The sequence below is a fragment of the Lepidochelys kempii genome, chromosome 3 (genome assembly GCF_965140285.1).
Source record: "Lepidochelys kempii isolate rLepKem1 chromosome 3, rLepKem1.hap1, whole genome shotgun sequence".
NCBI classification, from domain to species: Eukaryota; Metazoa; Chordata; order Testudines; family Cheloniidae; genus Lepidochelys; species Lepidochelys kempii.
Genome location: NC_136382.1, coordinates 48,114,483 through 48,135,612, shown reverse-complemented (window position 1 = coordinate 48,135,612; position 21,130 = coordinate 48,114,483). Strand labels below are relative to the sequence as shown.

Sequence of the window (21,130 nt, the reverse complement as noted above, 5' to 3'; positions counted from 1 at the left end):
TGTGCTTGACGCACTTTAGCCCTCAGCTTGTCTAAGGGGCAGCAGGCAGCAGTACGAACTCCCAACATTGTCTCACTGAAGTCTCCAGGGCAATCCGTCCAAGACCTTTCATGAATGCTTAGAGGGGAAAAAAATGATGTAGCAATGTTGATCCCAGGATATTAGATAAGATGAATGAGGTAACATCTTATATTGAATCAACTTCTGTTGGTGAAAGTGACAAGCTGTCGTACTTACACAGAAGAAGAACTCTGTGTAAGCTTGAAAGCTTGTGTCTTTCACCAACAGAAGCTGGTCCTATAAAAGATTCTCTCTAGAGAAAAATGGGGACATTTTGGTGGAAAAGAGAAATAAGCAAGTTTACGAGAGATATGATGGGGGCAGGTGTACAATAACATCGTAGGCACCATTACACTCCTGTGAGTAGGACAAATGGGAGCTCAAACTTAAATGCAAACTGAGATTTACTTTGTAGTGGACGCAGCAAATGGTTGCCGAGGGAAAATAAATGGAAAAAGACCTCAGTAGGGTTCTGATCATTCTCCCATAAAGGAATAAGAGTTTTGCCATCAGCTTTGGTGTTAATTGTAGCCATCCCATTATGGGATAAATCCTTCCCTTGGCAATGCCCATCAACTCGACTGAACTCAGTGGGGTTGCCTGGTTGTCATCAGTGTGCCTTGAATGGGTCCTTGATTTAATGGAAAGTGTTCAGTCTACTTTAATGGGAGTTGGATTGGGCCCCAAAGGCATAATATGGACCAGAACATATGAGAAAAGCTTGTTTGTGCCTACTGTACTAGAGAAATTGTTCATGAGTGGCTTATTAGGGTGAGAATATAACTTCTGTAGTGCTCATAAGTTCACTGAGAACTATGGTCATCTGCTGAGTAGGTGCTGGTCACATGAGTGAAAGCTGCCTGAGGGCAATTTAGGAACCTGTTTTTTCTTTGATGTCCGGCATTTCAGTAACTTTTTTTCATTTTTTGTCTTATTTCTTCCTTTTTCTGTATTCTTGCCCCCATCTCACTCTCCAGCTGTATCCTCATCAAGGGAAATTTCCCTAACGCTTAAATCAAATTTTAAGAAGCAGGTAACTGGCTGCAAGTAATTTTAAGCAATAGTGACACACAATACTATGATTTTGTGTAAATTATAAGAAAATCCAAGGTGCAGGCCTTAATAAAATTTGGAATGAGAACCATAATTTCAAGTAAAGCATTTGTGAGTAACTGTTTAGCTATCTAGCCAGTTATACTAAATTAGAGAAATAGTTTATTAGTAGCAGGCTATGAAGTTTAAATCTCAGTTTTGCACTTTAACTAGAAAATGCAGTACAATCATGTATTATACAAAACACACTTTAAACAAATGATTATTGCTAATTACTACCTATGTGATGTATAATTACACCATTAACTATGTGCATTTTTAATATATTGCTTGCTGACTTTAATTTAGATTGCCTTCTGTTAATTTACAGCTAAACAGAGAAATAAATTGAGCTTTAATTGATAAATTATCCTACAGGTTTTTTTTTAAAGGTAATCTTTATTTATGTAAGCATCTTAAAATATAAACACTTCTCAGAATGAGATCCTAGTTTAATATGTCATGTGACTGAGTGTGTCATATTCAAATTTACTAATTTGCGGACTCAAAGACCTATATTATAAGCATAAACAAATTTAGGACATATAGTTAAAGTAAAGCTAAATTATAGAGCTGGGGTTTTGTAGAAGATGTTTGTAAATGTCAAAATAGGTATGTACCCAATTTACGTATATTACTGTACATTGGGGTTCTGGGGGGGTGAAGCTTTGTCTGGCAGCAGAAGGGTTAAGGACTTTTTTGCTTTGCCCGTTTCAAATTACAATGAGAAGCCTCTTCTTTCCCAGCAGGGTTGTGCTTACATTAGTCTTTAGATCTCTGTTGAAGAGAGCTGTTATATTTGTGCCTGCTAGAGTTGGAAATAACAGTTAAGAAGCTGACAGGGGTTGAATGGATTTACAGAAGTTTTTTCAAGTAAATTCAGGGAAACATATGAATTAGATTAGTACATTCTTTAGAATTAGTTTATACTAAGGTGATTCAAAAGATGTTAAAGTTATCACCAGGCTGCTGGACAAATATAAATTATACTACCAAGGTACAGATCAAGACAAATCTGTGACTCAGGACTTTATCTTTGAAAGAGTGCAAGGTGTGAGAAGAACTCAGAATAACAAGAGAAGATAACTCTGGGAACTACAGTGTATCAGAAGATCAGCTCTTGCTAACACAACCCTGAACTAAAGACCTGGTTATCTAAGGTTTTTAATAGGAATGCCTAGGTCAGCTGACAAAATACTGGTCTTCTGCTCCATAAATGCAGAAAAAACGATAACAACAGTGGAAAATTGGAAGTCTGAATTTCAGCTTTCTTAGAAATAACTGCAACCTGACACATTCCATAATATTTAAACGGAGGGTGGGTGAGAATCACCAAAGATGTTATGTTTAGAGATGACATTGACATGAAGAATAGGTAAATTTTGTTTTTCAGCCACTGGTAAAGCAGATCTCATAGGAGCTCAGAATAAGCAGGAGAAATATTTTTGTTCTTTTTCTTTTCAACAATGAACCTAACGGCACTCAAAGCTTTCCTGGGCTTACTTTGGAATTGCTGGGTTCTAGTGGGTCATGCACAGGGAGGCTTAGGAGACAATCATGTCCATTCAAGTTTTATTTACAGGAGGCTGCGGAACCATGAGAGAAGGGAGATCCAGAGAGAGATTCTCTCTATCTTGGGTTTACCTCACAGACCCAGACCATTTTCACCTGGAAAGCAGGCTTCTTCTGCACCCCTTTTCATGCTGGACCTGTACAATGCCATGACAAATGAAGAGGATACTGAGGAACTGGAGTATTCACTGAGGGAATCAATGGGAGGAGAGAGCAAAGGGGTAAGAAAAGGATACTCCGCATCTCCAAATGGATACTCACGGAGAATACAATTATCTCGCATGACCCCCCTGACCACACAGAGTCCTCCCTTAGCCAGCCTGCGTGATACCAACTTTCTGAATGATGCCGACATGGTCATGAGCTTTGTCAATTTAGGTATGTCTAAACATTTTTTTTCTGCTCTGTTTGACAAACTATCACCCTGATCCTGTAGTTTGTACAGAGGCAAATCTCCCAGTGTGAGCTTAGCCTGTATAAACAAAACAGGATTGGGCCCTGGAAGTTGTACTACTAATAAAATAGAAGTTCTGCTAATGGTAAAGTAGCTACATTGTAGGTGGCCATGGAAAAAGGTTTTTCTCACTGTTTATATAAAGTCAGTTTCTATAACTCCCCTCTCCTGGCTTCTGTTTTCTTTCTTCCATTGATGTAATGAAAGTGCTAGCCTTAGGCCAGCTCCGTTTTTTTAAAACTAAAAAAAAAAAAAATCAAACACTTATGTGTGTTGGTGGGTTATTTTCCCCTCCGTTTTATGTAAAGCTCAAACATAAAAAAACATCAGATGTTAATATTTTAAAGGCTAGAATGTGAAGAGGGTGGGGAATCAAGTCGTTTCTAACGAGAAGGGTTTTTTTTTTTTTTTTCTGTTGGTAAATGTCAAATTTTTGTTATCTTTTCAGCTGAATGGCTGGATTTTGTGGCATCTGCTGCTGATTTTTTGTTGTTTCTATTTTATAACCAAGGGTTGTATTTTTAGTGTTTTGTCAGGGTGTCTGGAACCTGGGTTCGGTCTTAAAATTTTGTATGTTTATTTATAACATAAATAATAGATATAATATTTCAAAATTCCAGGAACTCTTCTTTTTTGACTTGTTTCTGGTATGAAAGTGTATGTAAATTAAGTTATATGGATGAAACCCAATTATATTTGGTCTTGTGGAGCAACATGTTTACCAGTTATGAAACATTACATAATTCAATGAAAAAAATTAATTGCACGTTTCTTAACTAGAATAGGCGACTTAAATGTCATTAAGAATGTTGCAAACAATCCATTTAATTTACTCACCAGTTTTACAATCTAAAAATGAAAAAGGAATATGCTGAAAGCCTGACAGCACTATTTATACAACTTCTAATTTGACTTTAGTAGCAAAAGTGTGTAAATGAAAACCTGAAGGTTTTCTACAAGTGCTGTAAAAGATCTGATAAACTGTCTTGCTTTCCAGAGTAATCGTTATTATGGTAACTTTTTTAATATTGGCCCATGTTCTGAAATACACATCATCACACACATTTTAGACTTTTTTTGTCTTCCAGGTCCCTAAAACCTGCTGCAGGATTAAACATGTCTAATCACTAACCTTCTTAGCTACCAGAATTTGTAGGAAAATGACACCCTAGAGTTCAGTTGCCATAATAATAAAATCATATTTCACTAATTAGTTGGCAGGTTAGCGTGCTCAATTTCCAATTTTTTTTTTAAGAAAAACAGCAACATATATGTGCAACTCCAAATACAATTAATAAATTAATGTAATTACATTTTTTTGTTCCCAGAAGTCAATAAGTTGAACAGAATAGAACTTATTATTTTAACGGGTCAGTTCCTTTCCAGGGATGTTCTAAATATTATACTTCTATATTATCTGCATATTAGTTTTAAAATGATTGGAAACATGATACAACTCACAAAAAGTACTCTACAGCATTTGAAGTTAAAATGCCAATATTTAAAAAAAAAACAAAAAACAAACCACTATGATCTCCTAAGCAATAGTCAAGTATCCAATCCTACAAAAGTTTACATATCTACTTAACCTAATACACTGTGGTCAAATCCTCAGCTAGTGTAAATTGGTACAGTTTCATTCAAGTCAATTGAGCTACATCCATCTACAGCGGCTGACGATCTGACCCTTTGAGTAAGCCTGATGATTTTAATAGGACTTCTTACAGGATGCAATATTAAATACGTGCATAAGTCTTTGCAGGATTGGGATCTGGACTGGAATGGTCGGATTCTGCAGTGCTTACACAAGCAAAACTCCCATTCAGGTGAATGCAAGTCTTGTCTACGTGTCTTAATATTTCTGCCTCTCATTCTGGCCTGAGGTCCATGTTCCTTTAAAAACAAAAACCAAAAAAATCCCTTTAAAATAACATTATATGCTTTGTCTTACATTTTTTCAACTGAAAACTTGGAGTGAGAGTTTTCTAGTGGTTACAGTAATTAGACATGATTAAAATCTCAAGAATACTATATAAATTCCAGATTTTGTTTGGTATTTATAAGCCATTAAAAATGTATTTTAAACCTAAATTAGGTTTAACCCTGCATCAGTTTCAATGACATTCCACAGTGTTCATTCTGTGTAATTGTGGTTTATAGCATGCTTCACTATGTAACATTCATAATAAATATTGATGACTAATATAGATTAGCTTTAACATTTTTATTAAATGAGCCCATGTTTTAGCATAATAACTTATGACTAAATAAGTCATTGAAGCAGGTAACCATTTGGTATGATTTAAGATCCCGACAGATGAGAGCAAGCTATGTTAACATATAATGGGGAAAATATGCATTGATAAATTAATGCTATCACTATACCTTAAAATCAATAAAAATTGAGGTATTGTTAGTAACAGAACACAAGTCATTTTGGGTTTGAAGCACTAAGCAACATTTATCAAATTAATAAATCTTTGTAATCCTAGATTGCACTGATAAAATGTATTTAATTAATTATATGCCAGTATTAATATGGTCAATACTGCTTCCAAAGCAGATTAATCATCCTGGCATTTTACATTTAAACCATTGTATTGCCAATTATAATTACTTAAAGCACATATGGTAAAACAACGAATGTGTAAGTGTCCTGCTGGAGAAGCCTTATTAGGTATGAGCTACAAAAATAAAATCATCCTTATGGGTAACATAATAAATTACAAAAGAAACTAGGGGAAAGTAAAAATCAGTGAAGGACAAATCACTTTCTACTGAAGAACAAAAACTGCAAAAAAAGCTACCTTTCAGAATGGAGTTCTAAACTTCTCACCTTTTAAAAATACAACCAAGGGAATTACAATTACAAGAATTTCCCTCGAGCAACCAGGAGCAAAAAATGAACATATTTATCTTGTCTAAAATTAAAATTGTAAGCACATGCTGCTTATATCAGTATTATGGTCTCTTCTTTCTCAAAAGATATAGACAGGGCAGGGACTATGTATTCTCCCATGTTTTATACAATGCTGAGCATATTGGCAACTCCCCATAAATATTGATGATTGAAACACAAGAGTTAACGGGGTTGGTCCAGAAGACAAAGAATAAAACCTCACCAAAATAAACCACAGAGCTTTTAATAATCTGATCATATAACCTACAACTTCAGAGCTTCTTTGTTTTGTTCATGGGTGGTTTTTTCCTGTTACGTTTTGACCCAGACTGTTGTAAGTGAGTGACTGCAGCTTAGAGTTCTGGCATCTTCTTTTTGGCTGATCTCCAAAATGACATATATGACACTGTATTCGCCAGGGAAGAGCTAAATCCTATAATAATTATACAGTCCTTGCTCACTGTGTCCAGTGGGAATTATGTCAAAGGAAGGACTTTGCTGGAAAAAAAACTTCACGGTTTGCCCACCCCACACCTTAAAACAAAAAAGCAAGATTGAATTAGAGAAAAAAAATTGGCTCAAGTTTGGACCAAAGAAACAGAAAGGATTTTAACAGTTATGTTCAAACATTTCCAGTAAAAGGATTACATTTTCCATATACCATCACAATGAGCACTGCTACCACTGTGCTTAAGGGTTTCTCCCCATTTCTATTAATATATCTATATATTTTCTTTTGTTTACAAGTCATCCGTAAAACTTGCTGTAAGCAGATATTTGCCTTTAATAAGCAATTCTGTTTTCTGTCTTCCTATATTTGGTTTGAATACATTTGGCCACTGTTATATTATGGAATACAAAAATAATCAAACCTTTGGTTTTCAATTATTTTCTTCTTGCCTAACATGAAAGTGGTTTGAATTTTTAAAAATGCAGATGGGAAGGTCATTATTATATTTGTCAGCCGGAACTTTACATGCTATTTTAAAGAAGGAACTGACTGTGATCTTTAGCTTTACAAAGCAGCTAATGTCTATAAACAGAAACTACTCTTTCATAAGGAGTTTTTGGGCTGGATTCTGCACACCTAATTAAAAGTGTTCCCCCACTAGACCCTTTGGAGTCAGCTGCTGAATCAAAGGTTGAAATCAAAGAGAGTTTGCTTGTTTAAGGCATATTTATGCTCCTCTTTAAAATGTGAATCATGTATGGACTCATTACAGCCTATTGTTTTTCTGTATTACAAAGATGATAGAAAACAACTTTTATGAAGTCATTTTAAGGCTGTACTATGTTTTTAGTCCATACTCAAAATACTTACAAATCTATGTATTACTATTTGAGTTATATACAATAAAACGGGGGCTCCTATCCATATTTAGCCATTGTGCCTGTACGGTAGCTAGTTTCTTAAACCAAAATAATTGACTTGCTATAACCTCCCACACTAAAGTAACCAATCAATACTGAAGGATATGGCAAACTAAGCAAGAAAATGTCAAGAGTAGTGGAAACTGAGCTAGTTTTGATATATGACTGCAAAGAGCATCCGAAACCATTAACTTCTGTATTAGTTTAGCACTTAAGAATGGCCAAACTTTTTTGTATGGTTTAAAAAAAAAAAGTGGTCAGTTTCTGACCTTTGAGGCTTAATTTTAGCTATGAGTGAATTTCTTTGGATGTAGTACAGTATTTACCTCACAAAAATACAAGTTTTTTAATGGAAACATTGAAACAACCTTAATGAAAGTGATGCAAGTGGTGTTTTTACTATCTTGTGTTAAACAGACAGATGCTATTATACAAATGAATACAAATTAAATAAAATAGCCCACAGATCTTAATTATTTGTATAGTTGGGCAAATGCTGCAAAAAACTGCATGACGATATTGAACGGAAACTACAACAATCACTGTTTTTTCTTTGTTTTCTGTGAATTTTCATACAAGTGAAAATTTTGCAAGAAAACTTTGTAGCAAGTGAGTCTTGCTAATACTATCCAAACAAAAGCCATGCTGGCAACTTGAAATCTCCTTTGACTTCCCTTCACAATACAATTTTTAGTCATCCAGTCAGTGAACAGAAACAATCTAATGTGACTTAGAAGTCCAAACAAACATCACAAACAATGAGTAACAAGGGAATAATTTTATATGTTTACATAAAGTGCCCAAACGGCTTTGAATAATGAACAAATTAACAAATTTGTTACAGGAACAAAAATCCAAATTCATTGAATAACTTATTCACTACCAACAGCTCACCCATCTCTAATCATTTGTTAGTCAGGGCTAACCAATTTTGACATTAGGACAGAGCAGGTTGTTAGGATTTCAAAAGGGAAATATTTGTCCGTCTTTCTAGTCTGAAACTATATTGCTTTATCACTTTGTATTTCTATATTTCCTTGGAAATTTCTCATGTTACATGAATGTTATGAGTTCTATAGACATACCTCTAGATAGGTTTGTGTGTTTTGCATGACTATCATCTAACAAAATAATATTTTTATAACCGTCAGTTAATTCTTTGCCAAAGTTAACACTTTAAATTCAAGTAAATTGTTGTAGCAACTTGGCCAAAAATATGTCAAGCTCTCCATTAACTGGGGCATAAAACTGTCTAACTTCCCTTGCCGACAGATTTGAAAGAAATTGCAGATAACTGAAGAGAAACTGATTTAGCAGATGGTCAGAAGTTTATGGTGAAGGGATATCTATAATCTCTCTCTCTCTCAAATTGTACATAAACATATATTTAAAATATTAATATTTTCCCATTGGAAGGATGCTGACCCAGTTCTGCTTCTTTTTCTTTAATATGTGTTGCTTTTCCAAACTAAACACAGCTTGGGTTGGGGACGTAAGGATTGTGTGTATTGTACAGTACATATTTTCCTCAGAAAACACCAATTCCTAGTGACTAGCTACAAAAGAGGATGAGAGAGGCTGGTGAGGGCTTACTCTCTGAGGAGGATCTTCAGTGAGTATTAAGTCTCTAGTGGGGCTGTGGAGATGCCTTCTTGACTTTCTAGCCATGACACTTCCTTTGTGCTGGTTTTCTTGGGCCTATGGGCTAAGTTTAACAGAAAAGTGATGATCATTTGAGGTGCAGTCTTGTATTCCCACATAGCTGAGGATGAACAGTTTATGAAGTTCCTGCTAAAGAAAGGCTCCCCCAGGGCTTCAGGAAAACTCTGGCTGCTACCAGACTTGTAATTTTTTCCCACACTCTTCCCATAGTCTCCTCCTTGTCCTCCTCCCTGCCAGCAAAGGTGGGTCACTGAACTTTAATTTTATGGCAGTTTCATTTTGCTGCTCAGACAGTGAATTAGAATAATACTTTAAGAAGGCATTAAAGAAAGTATTAAGAAAAATGAATGCGATAAAGATGACAAAGGAGAGAATGAATGAGGACAGTTCAAGAGTGTGACCTCACTGGAATTGCTGATATGGAACGTGATGTATTCCCTTTGGCGACACTTGTATACCTTGTCATGCCAATAAAGTTCTTGAGATTGGAGGTCGTGTTAAAAGAGAGACAGGAGAATGAAAGGTTGCAAGATGAAGATGGATGAGGTGTAAATGGGAGGGAGTGAGGAGGTGCTCTTGAAGCCATGCAGGTGGAAGTAGGGAATTGAATACTTCATCCTCCAATTCCCCCCTTATAGCAAAGTAACTTCTTCAATGTCCCCAAACTATTCAGTTCCAGATACAAATCCTTTCATCCTAGCAAAAGAAAATAAGCCCCTTCTACTCCAGTATGTGTGTGTAGGGAGCACAGAGACTGGCTACTGACACTATAGTCATAAATAACATAGTAGCGAGCTTTTAAAAACCACAGGTTAAAGGATGAGGGCTGCCATGACGCATACAGAGAGACTGAGATCAGAGGATCAGCTAAAAGGGATCAGGAGGAACAATGAATCCTCTTGTTCCGAGTTATATTTATGAGTACTTCATTGCACCTAAAGTTCATATTTTATTGGCTAGGCCATGGGGTTTCCCCATTTGCTCTTCTCTTAAAATAACACCCCTGGCTAAAATTTCCTATAAAACACACAAGTGCTACAGCAGGCAGAACTCGTCAGCCCTGACAACAGCTCATTTAGTTTGCGGGTGGGGTGCATGGGGGCAGGAGTTGGTTTGTATTTTGTATTGTATTTTAAGACTTGATTTCTGTGCAAAAATTACTGTAAAATGAGTACAATCGTATTGGTTTTATGGTCCTGTACTTTGGCCAGAGTATTACAGAGAGATCCTTCGGTAGTCAAACCAAGCCAGTCGTTTCCAACCATTTTAAGCAATTGTGCCAGTATACTAGACTATGCTGATGGTATCATCCACTCTGTCTCCTCCTATTTAGTGATGTGTATTGTACCCACAATGATAAGAGTAGAACTTGGAGCGGCCCATCCTCTTTTGCAGATAGGGGCATGCACAACTGATAGACGACAATGACACAGTGGGGCCCAGCACAAAGGCACATTACTAAAGTAATGAGTGGAAGCCTAGAAAGCTAGTCAGGAAAACCTGAAGTATCAATGCTAGTACATGGTATGCATCCATTGTTGGCAACCAACAAACTAGGGGAAAAAATTCCTCCAGTGCTCCCTTGTAAGATATTGAAGGCTGAATCAGACTTTACCAGGATGACCAATAGTATTTTCATCCATATAAATACCTAATATTTACGGCTAAATTCTCTACTGGTGTATGTGATGTCACCTATAATGTCTAATATTTTACTCATTCATGTCTGCAGAGAATTTGGCCCATGAAGACCCTTTACATGTAGTTTTTTAAATGAATTAATTTCTTCACCACTATATTATTGTTTTTAACACTCATGTATTTAAACTACAGTAAAAGGAATGAAATTAAAGGAATACCTATTGCAAAGTCCCAATGGCCTACTCAGTTGCGGCACATGAAAACATAAGAATGGTCATACTGGGTCAGATCAATGGACCATCTAGTCCAGTATTCTTTCTTCCAACAGTGGCCAGTGCCAGATGCTTCAGAGGGAATGAACAGAAAAGACAATTATCGAGTGATCCATCCCCTGTTGTCCAGTCCCAGCATCTGGCAGTCAGAGACACAGGAACATCTGGAGAATGGGATTGCATCCCTGGCCATCTTGGCTAATAGACATTGATGGACCTATCCTCCATGAATGTATCTAATTCTTTTTGAATCCAGTTAGACTTTTGGCCTTCACAACATCCCCTGACAATGAGTTCCACAGGTTGACTGTGCATTGAGTGAAGAAGCACTTCTTTTTGTTTGTTTTAAACCTGCTGCTATTAATGTAATTGAGTGACCTTTTGGTACTTGTACTACGTGAAGGGGTAAATAACACTTGCTTATTCATTTTCTCCACACCCATCATGATTTTATAGACCTCTGTCATATCCCCCTTTAGTCATCACTTTTCCAAGCTGAACAGTCCCAGTCTTTTTAATCTCTCCTCACGAGGAAGCTGTTCCATACCCCTAATAGTTTTTTGTTGCCCTTCTCTGTACCGTTTACCATTTTTTTTGAGAACCAGAACTGCATGCAGTATTTAAGGTGTGGGCATAGTATGTAATGGTTTTATGATATTTACTGTCTTGAAAATGATAACGCCTCTTAACCATTTTTTTTATTTGTGAAGGAAATGGTCTTTAATCTATGAAGTTTTAAAAGGATGGATGTGCGTATATATATCTATATCTATATATATCTCAATCCTTCCATTTTCTCTTTCTTTCTCTTTTTCTCTTTCTTTCTCGGACTGTATTGCTGTAACATGTAGAAGCCCTAGTCATGGACCAGGAGCCCATTCTGCTAGGTGCTATACAAACACAGAACAAAAATGTATGTATTCAGTTGTAAAATACTTTCTTAAAATTATTGTATATACAAGTACAGATATATAGATATATAATGTGTGTCAAAAACACATCTGTTCATCTTCCTGATGTGGCCAGAATTGCTAATTAGTAATCTACTAATAGTATAATTTGCCTGGGGAGAAGGTTGAGCTGATTCTTATGTTGTGGTGATATTAATTTCTGTGCTAATAATTTGATAAGGGAAGTCAAGGGACACAACGAGAAATCTTTGGCCTGCAGGTTAAGGACAATAAGAAAGAGGTTTTAAAATGAATTAGGAACAAAAAGAATACTGACAAGGGTATTGGTCCATTACTAGATGGAAATGGTAGAATTATCAGTAATAATGTAGAAGAGGCAGAGGTAATTCAATACATATTTCTGTTCTATATTTGGGGGAAAAAACAAATGATGCAGTCTCATCATATGGTGGTAACACTCATTCCACTAGTTTCTCTGGAGGATGTTGAACAGAAGCTTACTAAAGTTAGACATTTTTAAATCAGCAGTTCCGGATAACTTGCATAGAAGAGTTTTAAAAGAACTAGCTGAGGAGCTAGCTGGATCATTAATATTGATTTTCAATAAGTCTTGGAGGACTATGGAAGTTCCAGAAGACTGGATCAAGGCTAATGTGTCAATTTAAAAGAAAAAGGATAAATGGTATGATCTGTTAATTATAGTCATGTCAGACTGACATTGATCCTGGGCAAGAAAATGGAGCAGCTGATACAGGATTTGATTAATAATGAAATAAAGGAGGGTAACGTAATGAATGTAGATCAACATGAGTTTATAGAAAATAGTTTGACTGTAACTTGATATCTTTTTTTGATGAGATTACAGGTTTGGTTGATAAAGGTAATAGTGTTCATGTAATATACTTTGCCTTCTGTACGACATTTGATTTGGTGCCACATGGCACTTATATAAACCAAATTTATATAAAATTAACTAGGAATAAATTAAATGGATTAAAAACTGGCTTACTCATTGGTCTGAAAAGGTAACTGTAAACAGGAAATTGTCATTGAGCGGGTCTGTTTCCAGTGGGGTCCTGCAGGGATGGTTCTTGGCCCTACCCTATTTGTCATCTTTAGCAATGACCAGGAAGAAAACGTAAAATCATCACTGACACAAAAATTGGGGGAGTGGTAAATAGTGAAGAGGACAGGTCACTGATTCAGAGCAATCTGAATCACTTGGTAAACTACGTGGAAGCAAGCAGTATGCATTTTAATATGGCTAAATGTACATGTATACATCTAGGAACAAAGAATATAGGCCATACTTACAGGACGAGGGACTTTGTCCTGCAAAACAGTGACTCTGAAAAAGATTTGGTGGTTATGGTGGATAATCAGCTGAACATGACCCCCAGAGTGACTTTCTGTCCAAAAGAGCTAATGCAATCCTAGGATGCATAAACAAGGGAATCTCAAATAGGAAGAGAGAGGTTATTTTACCTGTGTGTATGGCACTGGTGTGAACACTGCTGGAATACTGTGTCCAGTTCTGGTGCTCACAATTAAAGAAGTATTTTGATAAATTAGAGAAGGTTCAGAGAAAAGTCATGAGAATGATTAAAGGATTAGAAAACATGCCTTAAAGTGATAGACTGATCTCCTTGTGTCTATTTAACTTAAAAACAGAAGGTTATGGGGTGTCTTGATTACAGTGTATAAGAACCTCAGTGTGGAAAAGTATTTAATGGGCTCCTGCGTCGAGTAGTGAAAGGTATAACACAAACCAATGGCTGCATTTTGAAGCTAAACAAATTCAGACTGGAAGTAAGGTGTAATTTTTTAACAGTGAGAGTAATTTATTGTTGGAATAATTTACCAACCGTTGTGGTGGATTCTCCATGACTGACAATTTTTTTAAACCAAGATTGGACGTTTTTCTAAAAATGCTGGGGAAGTTCTATGGTCTGTGCTATAGGAGGTCAGATTCAATGATCACAGGGGTCCCTTCTTGCCTTAGCATCTATGAATAAAACCAAACCATAGGAAGGGAGGTAGTGGTGACTCTACACAGGGCTTTGCTTTAGATCAGGTGGAGAATGGCACGTGGTCACGCATGATGTAAGGTGCCAAAGGATTATTTGAACCCACTCTGCAAAAGAGGTATGAAATGGGAAAAATGGTAGAGATCCTGAGGATGGATGATGGAACAGCAGGCCCAGCATGCAGCACACCAACAGCAAATGGTTTTGCTGTGATTTATGATGGAAAATAGGAGGCTCAGGCAATTGCCCTGTAGTAAGACTGTTTTGGAACAGGTGCTCCAGAGGTTCTTTAACCCAGGGCATCTCCTAGGTTGCCAGCGAGTATTTGTCCTTCTCTGTCCTAGATTAAATAGATTGCCATTCTGAGGTCTAATCAGTCACTCTCAAGTTAGTGGTACTTGGTGTGTGGAACGTGGAAATCTGTATGGAGGCTGAACGGCTGGAGAGTCTACCACAGCCACGGTCACAGCCCAGACCTAAAGGACAGTCAATGGGCTGTCCAAGGAAGAAAACCAGAGAGATTCACTTTCCAGACAAAGATACCCTGCCTCAGTTTCTCCATCTGTAAAATAAGGATGCTTGTATGGAGCTTACATGCTTTGTGAGCTCTAATTCCCTTGGACAAACCTTTCCTTCTCTCCATAAGCACAGAGGGCCAAAGATGTTTCAGAATTGGTCTAGGACTGTGGTTTCACCCAGTGGTGGAGAGGGAATTTGGGGGACCAACAAAGGTTTGAGCTCCCTGTTCGTCCAGTGGAGGTAGACATGGTGGATCTGCAACTACATAAATCCCGTGGCCTCTGTCCCCCACATACCCTATTTTTAATGTGGCTGTGCACTTTGTATAAGATTTAGCTCTTGAGAGCTTTGTAGCCCCTTGCGCTTGTACTGTGGATTCTTCCTGGGGATTTCAAAGTGTCCTTGTTCTAGTAGGAGATGTCAGTAGATTGCTGTGAATCATAATCTTCAGGATGTATTTATAAAGACAGACAGTCATGTAGATGAAACAAAGAATTATTAAGACTAAAGCAGTAAAAGCTGCCTAACTCACTCAGGTATTGTGAGACTAGCCTAGTTTATGACTGTAAGGTATAAAATTGTGCAAACTTACTATGTAATGTCTCTACATAATAAAGATAAAACACAGAAAGCACATAAGTCTCTCTAGTTTAATACACTGGGGTTGTTGTTTTTCCTTTTTTAAAAAGTCCTTAAATTATACTATTTTTCCCCTCATCAATACTGTGCAGCCTTAGCAGCACTGACCTTTCCAGGCTGCCTGTTTGGACCATGGTTTATCAGATGACCATTTGACCCCTTTGTTAATTGTGCTTAATTGCATCCTGTTGCAACATTTTGAAATAAGGATGAGAGTTCATGGATCTGCTCCCAGGAGTTGAGGACTAATAACAGCATTTGAGCCTGGTGCTGTGAGATGCTGAGTAACCTCCCATTTAGTTCAGTGGGAGTTGAGGGTTGCTTAGTAGCTTGCAAGATAAGTCCTTTAAACTCTTATATTTCACAAGTAGGTTCCCAGTTACTTGTAAGACCTGGAGCTTTCCCAAAGGCCTCAATGCTGCATTGAGGAGCATAGGTCCCTTGTATCAGCTCCATTAACTGGAGTTTGAAGAAGATAACCTGGGATCTGTGCCTCTGTTCCCATGAGAGAGCTTACTCTGTCTTTCCAGAATTTCTCCCTTTTACTTCTCTAATGCTGCCATTTCTCCTGAGCTGACTGTGAGTCTCATGAAGTTTGGTGGTCTTCTTGGAGTCCAAGACTTACGTGAGAATCTCAGCTTTCATGTTTTTTTTTCTTAATGAAGTTTCTAATCCTATGGTTGCAAAAAAAAAAAAAAAAAAAAAAAAGTGGCCTTTAAATGTTCAAAAAGCAGAAGGCAAGTAAAAAGAACCCAAAATTTATTTTTTTAAAATGCATGATTTTTAAACCAGTCCCATGATTTGCGTGTGTGAGGGTGTCTGTCTAAGGAATTTTGAACACTAGGGTTGAAGATACTGCTTCAGTCCCCCAGAGGACGGAGATTTCCATGTGCCCTTTCACTGTGCAGCAAAGATGGGAGAGGCTCCCAACAAATAGCATTGCTATTGTTCTGTTGTTCAGATCTCACAAGGAAGTTCTCAGAGTGCTTCATATCTGAAAACAGATGAAGAAAAGAAGCAATAAAATTTAAAAACAAAATCCTCAGCTGGTGTAAAATAATTTACCTCTATTAACTTCATTTGAGCAATGCTGATTAACACCAACTGAGGATCTGGGCCCAAGTTTTTAAGAAGCACAATATGGAAGAGTATGTTATCAAATGATGATTAAAAACAGAGATAATTAACCTCTTAAGTGTTTTGTGAAGAATTAACTATGGTTGTGGAGGATTGTAGAAGAAGCCCAGTTACACAATGTTTGCCATGTAGTAGTTGGAATTTAGAAATTGTTTGACTCTGGATTGTAAGAACCTAGGTGGATCTGGCACCAACTCATGAACCTGTCTCTGAAAAGAAAAGTGTTCTTGAAATAAATACTAAGTTTTAGAGGTAGCACAGGCAAAACCTGCAGGTTAGATTTCTATGTTCACATTTACTTATGGAAGATGCTATCCTTCTTTCAAGGTGCTTAGTTATGATCCTGTTTGGTTTAAAAACCAACTCCAACAAGCTGAATATTGCAGTAGTCTAATCAAAAGGAGACAAAGACATGAACGAGCTTCATGGTCTCAGACAAAAATAAATATAATTGAAATAATAGAATATGATGTGATGACTTAAAGGAAAGGCTGCCTTTATTCTGGTGATCTTTGTGAGGGATGTTTATTGTAAGACAAGATAGTAATGTTTATCAGTATGATTCAAATTTAGGTGGCACATCAGAATATAGCCATTTCCTCTTTTTAATGCCTGCAGTGTGCACTTCAGATATTTCCTATCATAGCTCATTATGTGTGCTTGTGTTCCCTTATAACCACCTTGAAGTCTTCCAGCAATACACTTTCAATTCCCTTTTGCATTCTGGAATCGTGTTTAGTGAGGCTCCATAGCATACACTATCATGTGGATAGAGACCTAAAAAATCCATAGTGTAGCCCATGTTACAGAGTGAACAGATGACGGGGATTTTGTGTTGTGTTTTTGTATCACAATTATGGCACTGACTTAAATATATGAGAATAATATTACCCTTCCCCCTCCAACTTAAATTCTGAAACTGAAGACCAGATTTTTCAAATGGATATATACCAAAGAGCATACCCACTTTTTCCAGCTTAATACAGATGTGCAAATACCATAAAGTGCGCATACGGTGGGGAGTTGTGCACATATGCTAGACCAGACTTGATCTAGCATCAAAGCATCTGATGATTTGAATACTAGACTCTATAATACAATTTCCTAAAAGGGGATTTTGAGCCCTATATGTTTGTCCTGTGTTTACATCACCACTTGCTGCAGTATGTGAAAGAAGCCTGCTTTGTTAACATGGCATGAACATCCCTTTGGACTAGTGGGATATATTATGGCCAGCTCCAACCAAATTGTTCAATCTTGCCTTCAATGTATTGTCAAGAACATGAAAGCAAGGTAGCCCCAAAAGGTAGGGTACAATCATGGGCTGGGCAACAGATAGGGCTATTTTTCGATTAAATGTAATTTGGAACCATCATCAGAGATTACGCCAGTAGTCATTTTTAGTCCTAGGAGAAACAAGAGCATACTATAAACCGCAGTCAAGAAAAAGGTAGATCCTGCACTGTGTTGTAAATATCAAATTTTCCTCATTGTCCTGGCTCTACAAACATATAGTTTGAAATAAAAATACAGAGTAGCATGTTAGTGCTCAATTTATCAAACACAAGTATCTGTCTCTTAAGTTTAAGCTCCGCTAACAGCCAAGCAGCTGGAGTTGTAGCACATAAAATACATCTTAAGATTGGGTTAATTATTCCAGAGATGAATTATATTGATGAATGACTCTGCAATCAACATGGGTGTTCTGATTGTCTCACACTCCTAGTAATCCAAACAATAGACAGCTACATGCTAGGTTCGGGGTAGGCATCCATTGTGGTTCTACCCATGGCTAAACTGAGTTCTTCACAGGCAGACAAACTTGCATCAGCCATATGCTCCTACTACCACAGAGGCAGGGAAGAAAGTTGCGGGGGCTTTCAATATGCTCCTTGACTTGCAGCACCTGGAGCGCGTTGGTAATGGGGAGCAAGATAGATCCAGAGTCATGCAACCTTCCCCAAATCCAATGCCTCTCTTTTTTAACCTGGTGATAAATGTACATTGGGAAAGAATTGTTCAAAGTATTCATGCAGATTGGTGAGTTCTGAATTCACTTTAATCGTTCAGGAAAGAGTTCTGGGTTTCATTGTGGACAGTTCAGCAAAGGTGCCCAATGTGAAAAATGTTAGGGTGCAAAAGAAATGTTTTTGTTGTTCCCATCCTATCATTTGGCCAGGAATAAATCATGATCCAAACACACAGTGAAGCAAATACTGTAGTTCTGATTACGATTACAAGCATATCCGGTGTGAGGATCAGTAAGGGTAAATGTCCTTTTGCACGCTGCAGATTTTTGGTATGCTTTAACTAAACTACTTCCTTGTAGTTTTACAATAATCAATAAAGTGACATTGCTACATAAGTTGCAGAACTAGAACACGGAAGGCATAAAATATATAGGGTGGTTTAAATCCACTGGTGTAAATCGGTGTAGCTTCACTGATTTCAGTGGAGGTACACATTTATAATAAGTCAGGATATGGCCCAAAATATGTTAAATTATGTTGTTTATGCAAACTTCAGCATATTTACAATGTCTCACTAAGAAAATATTGAATGTGTCAAAGTAATTCTAAAGTGATCATCTACAATACACTTTTCTGTTTTCTCTAAATGTATGTTCTGGGCATTTTAAATTTTATTTATTTATTCATTCATTTATGATCGTTGTTCCAGCTGGCTTGATTTTGTTTCGTGTTTAGTCAAAGTTGAAATGCAGCATTCTAAAATGAAATAGCAGGAGGTTCATTGTTCAGCACAGTTAATAGTAATTGCAGCATAGAGTTCCCTATTCAGCCAATGAGTATTTGAAGGGTTAAACTTTAATTACTGGTTTTCTTAACCAGAAATTGTTTCCCTGCTTTATTTCTTATTTCATGTAAAATGTGATTCACTGATCATTCTAGATCGAATTGGTAGTGAGGGTAATGTTAAAACATCAGTAACCCACTAAAAGGAGGTAAACTTTAAAGAGCAATACTACACTGATTCATACCTTATTAGGGCAAGTTGATCATGAAGTAAAAAGGTAGAGCTCACATGGAAGCCTCTGCTGAACAGGACAGTGTTAAACATTGCATAGAGTTTGTCAGAAAATGCATAAGTGGTCAAATAACTTGCCGTGATTCGGTGGATTGGGGGGGGGGGGGGGGAATATAGTGAGAGAAGTAACTAACAGGAGGCGAGACAATCAATGCGCTTTAGCTTCTATACTCCTGACAGTTGCCTTATGGTCCTACATTCCCCTTCAGCCTTCTCACAAGTTACACTCCATCTTCAAATTCTTTGCCTGTTAAATCAGTTATAACGTCCACCCATTTTCTGACCAACTTTCCCCCGATGTATAAATTGAGTTACTGTTCAAACTCTGTGGAACCAAAAAGCAAGCGACTTGAATGAGATTGCACTAGGTGTAGGTTACGGCAGAATTTGGTGCTGAAAGTTTCAAGAATGAGGAAAAAGGTGTGTGTGTGTGTGTGTGTATTCCTTCGATTCCTGCATGTACTGTAGACGTAGGTCAGGAATCTGGATTTGAAATATAACCTGACACGTTCAATAGCAATAAAAGTTTCAGAGCTCTCATTGTGTACAGCTAGTTCTCAAGCAGTTTTTTCCCCCTGTGGTTCACTAATCTGCAGGCTGTGTTGGCCTGACATCCTGACCTTTAGGTTTGGAAAGAAACCTGGCTATAATTGTTACCTTTCATTGCAACCATTTGGTATGGGAGAAAACTAGAGCTAAATATTAGGAAAAATAATAGATTATTGACACACCATATCAATATGTACTTGATTTTTCTAAACCATAGCCATCAGAATAGTTGACTTAACTGAAAAAGCAGAGAAAATTAATATCCTTGCTCACGGTGTTCAGATGAATTATCTTAGATGCCTTCCTTAATAAAGGGCTGTATAGTAAAAACTAGTCTCCTAACAGGACATGAAATAAATGTGGAAAATTTGACTTCCTGCTTGAAATGGGAGCTCTAATGTAGTCTGATCTAGACCTACATGATACTTTATTCATTTCTGAAAGACTTATTTTCCTTAGTGAAATGGTAATGCCAGTCCAATATCTAATGGGCACACTATTTTGAGTGAGGTTATCGGTGTCTAGCATGCTTATGTAATAAATGTTGTCGTATCATTTAAAGTGATGGACTGAAATAAAGGGTCCTTATTTGTTTCTCACAAGAAAAACTGTTTGGTCCAGATTCTTCCCTCAGTTGTGTCATTTTGTGACACCTCAGCAGCAGTCCTGAAACTGTCTCAGCTGCCTATGGGAGGATTAATTACCCCAGCAAAGCTAGAACTGCTGTTCGTGGCACAGAACCACAGTGACAGATCCCGTGCTAGCCCAACCTCCACCAAGTGACATGGCTGGGGGAAAGAGAGCATAGCCTCAAACTGCTCTAATTTAAGCCAGGGGACTGGATTGGTACACAGCTGGCCTAGGATTAGTGAAGTGCAGAGATAGTTGTGCTGTGTGTTTCAGCCAAACATCAGGGCTACAGGATTCAGTGGAAGTTTTGTCTCCAAAGGTTCAAGACTTAAATACAATGGAAACAAGAAATAATGGAAATTACTTTCAGTTCGTTCTGATTTTTGTTGTGGTGATGATGATGATAATAATACTTAGCTTTTCACAGTGCTTTTCACTTCCCAAACCCTGTTCCAGTAGGAACTAGACTCCGTATTTTTTGCTATTCCTTATCCATACTGTTGCACTGGCAAGGTTCAAACTAGCTTAGGGAAGATGAAGCGTTTTTCCACTTACAATATCAATAACTGAAAACCTTCCAGAATTTAATAAATTTTGGGTCAGCTGTAGTGTAATACTTGTTTTGACTTGTAAAGGAAGTGCATGTGACT

General features: G+C 37.3%; 1 protein-coding gene across 1 annotated transcript in view; it reads left to right on the top strand.

Annotated features, from left to right (window-relative positions):
• Positions 1-1,942: 1,942 nt before the first annotated feature.
• The window catches only part of BMP5 (bone morphogenetic protein 5), a 72,388-nt gene continuing 53,200 nt past the window's right edge, over positions 1,943-21,130 (top strand). The window contains exon 1 of the mRNA XM_073335124.2: positions 1,943-3,102. Coding sequence (XP_073191225.2) covers positions 2,619-3,102 — 484 coding nt within the window. The 5' untranslated portion in view covers positions 1,943-2,618. The remainder of the gene's footprint in view (positions 3,103-21,130) is intronic.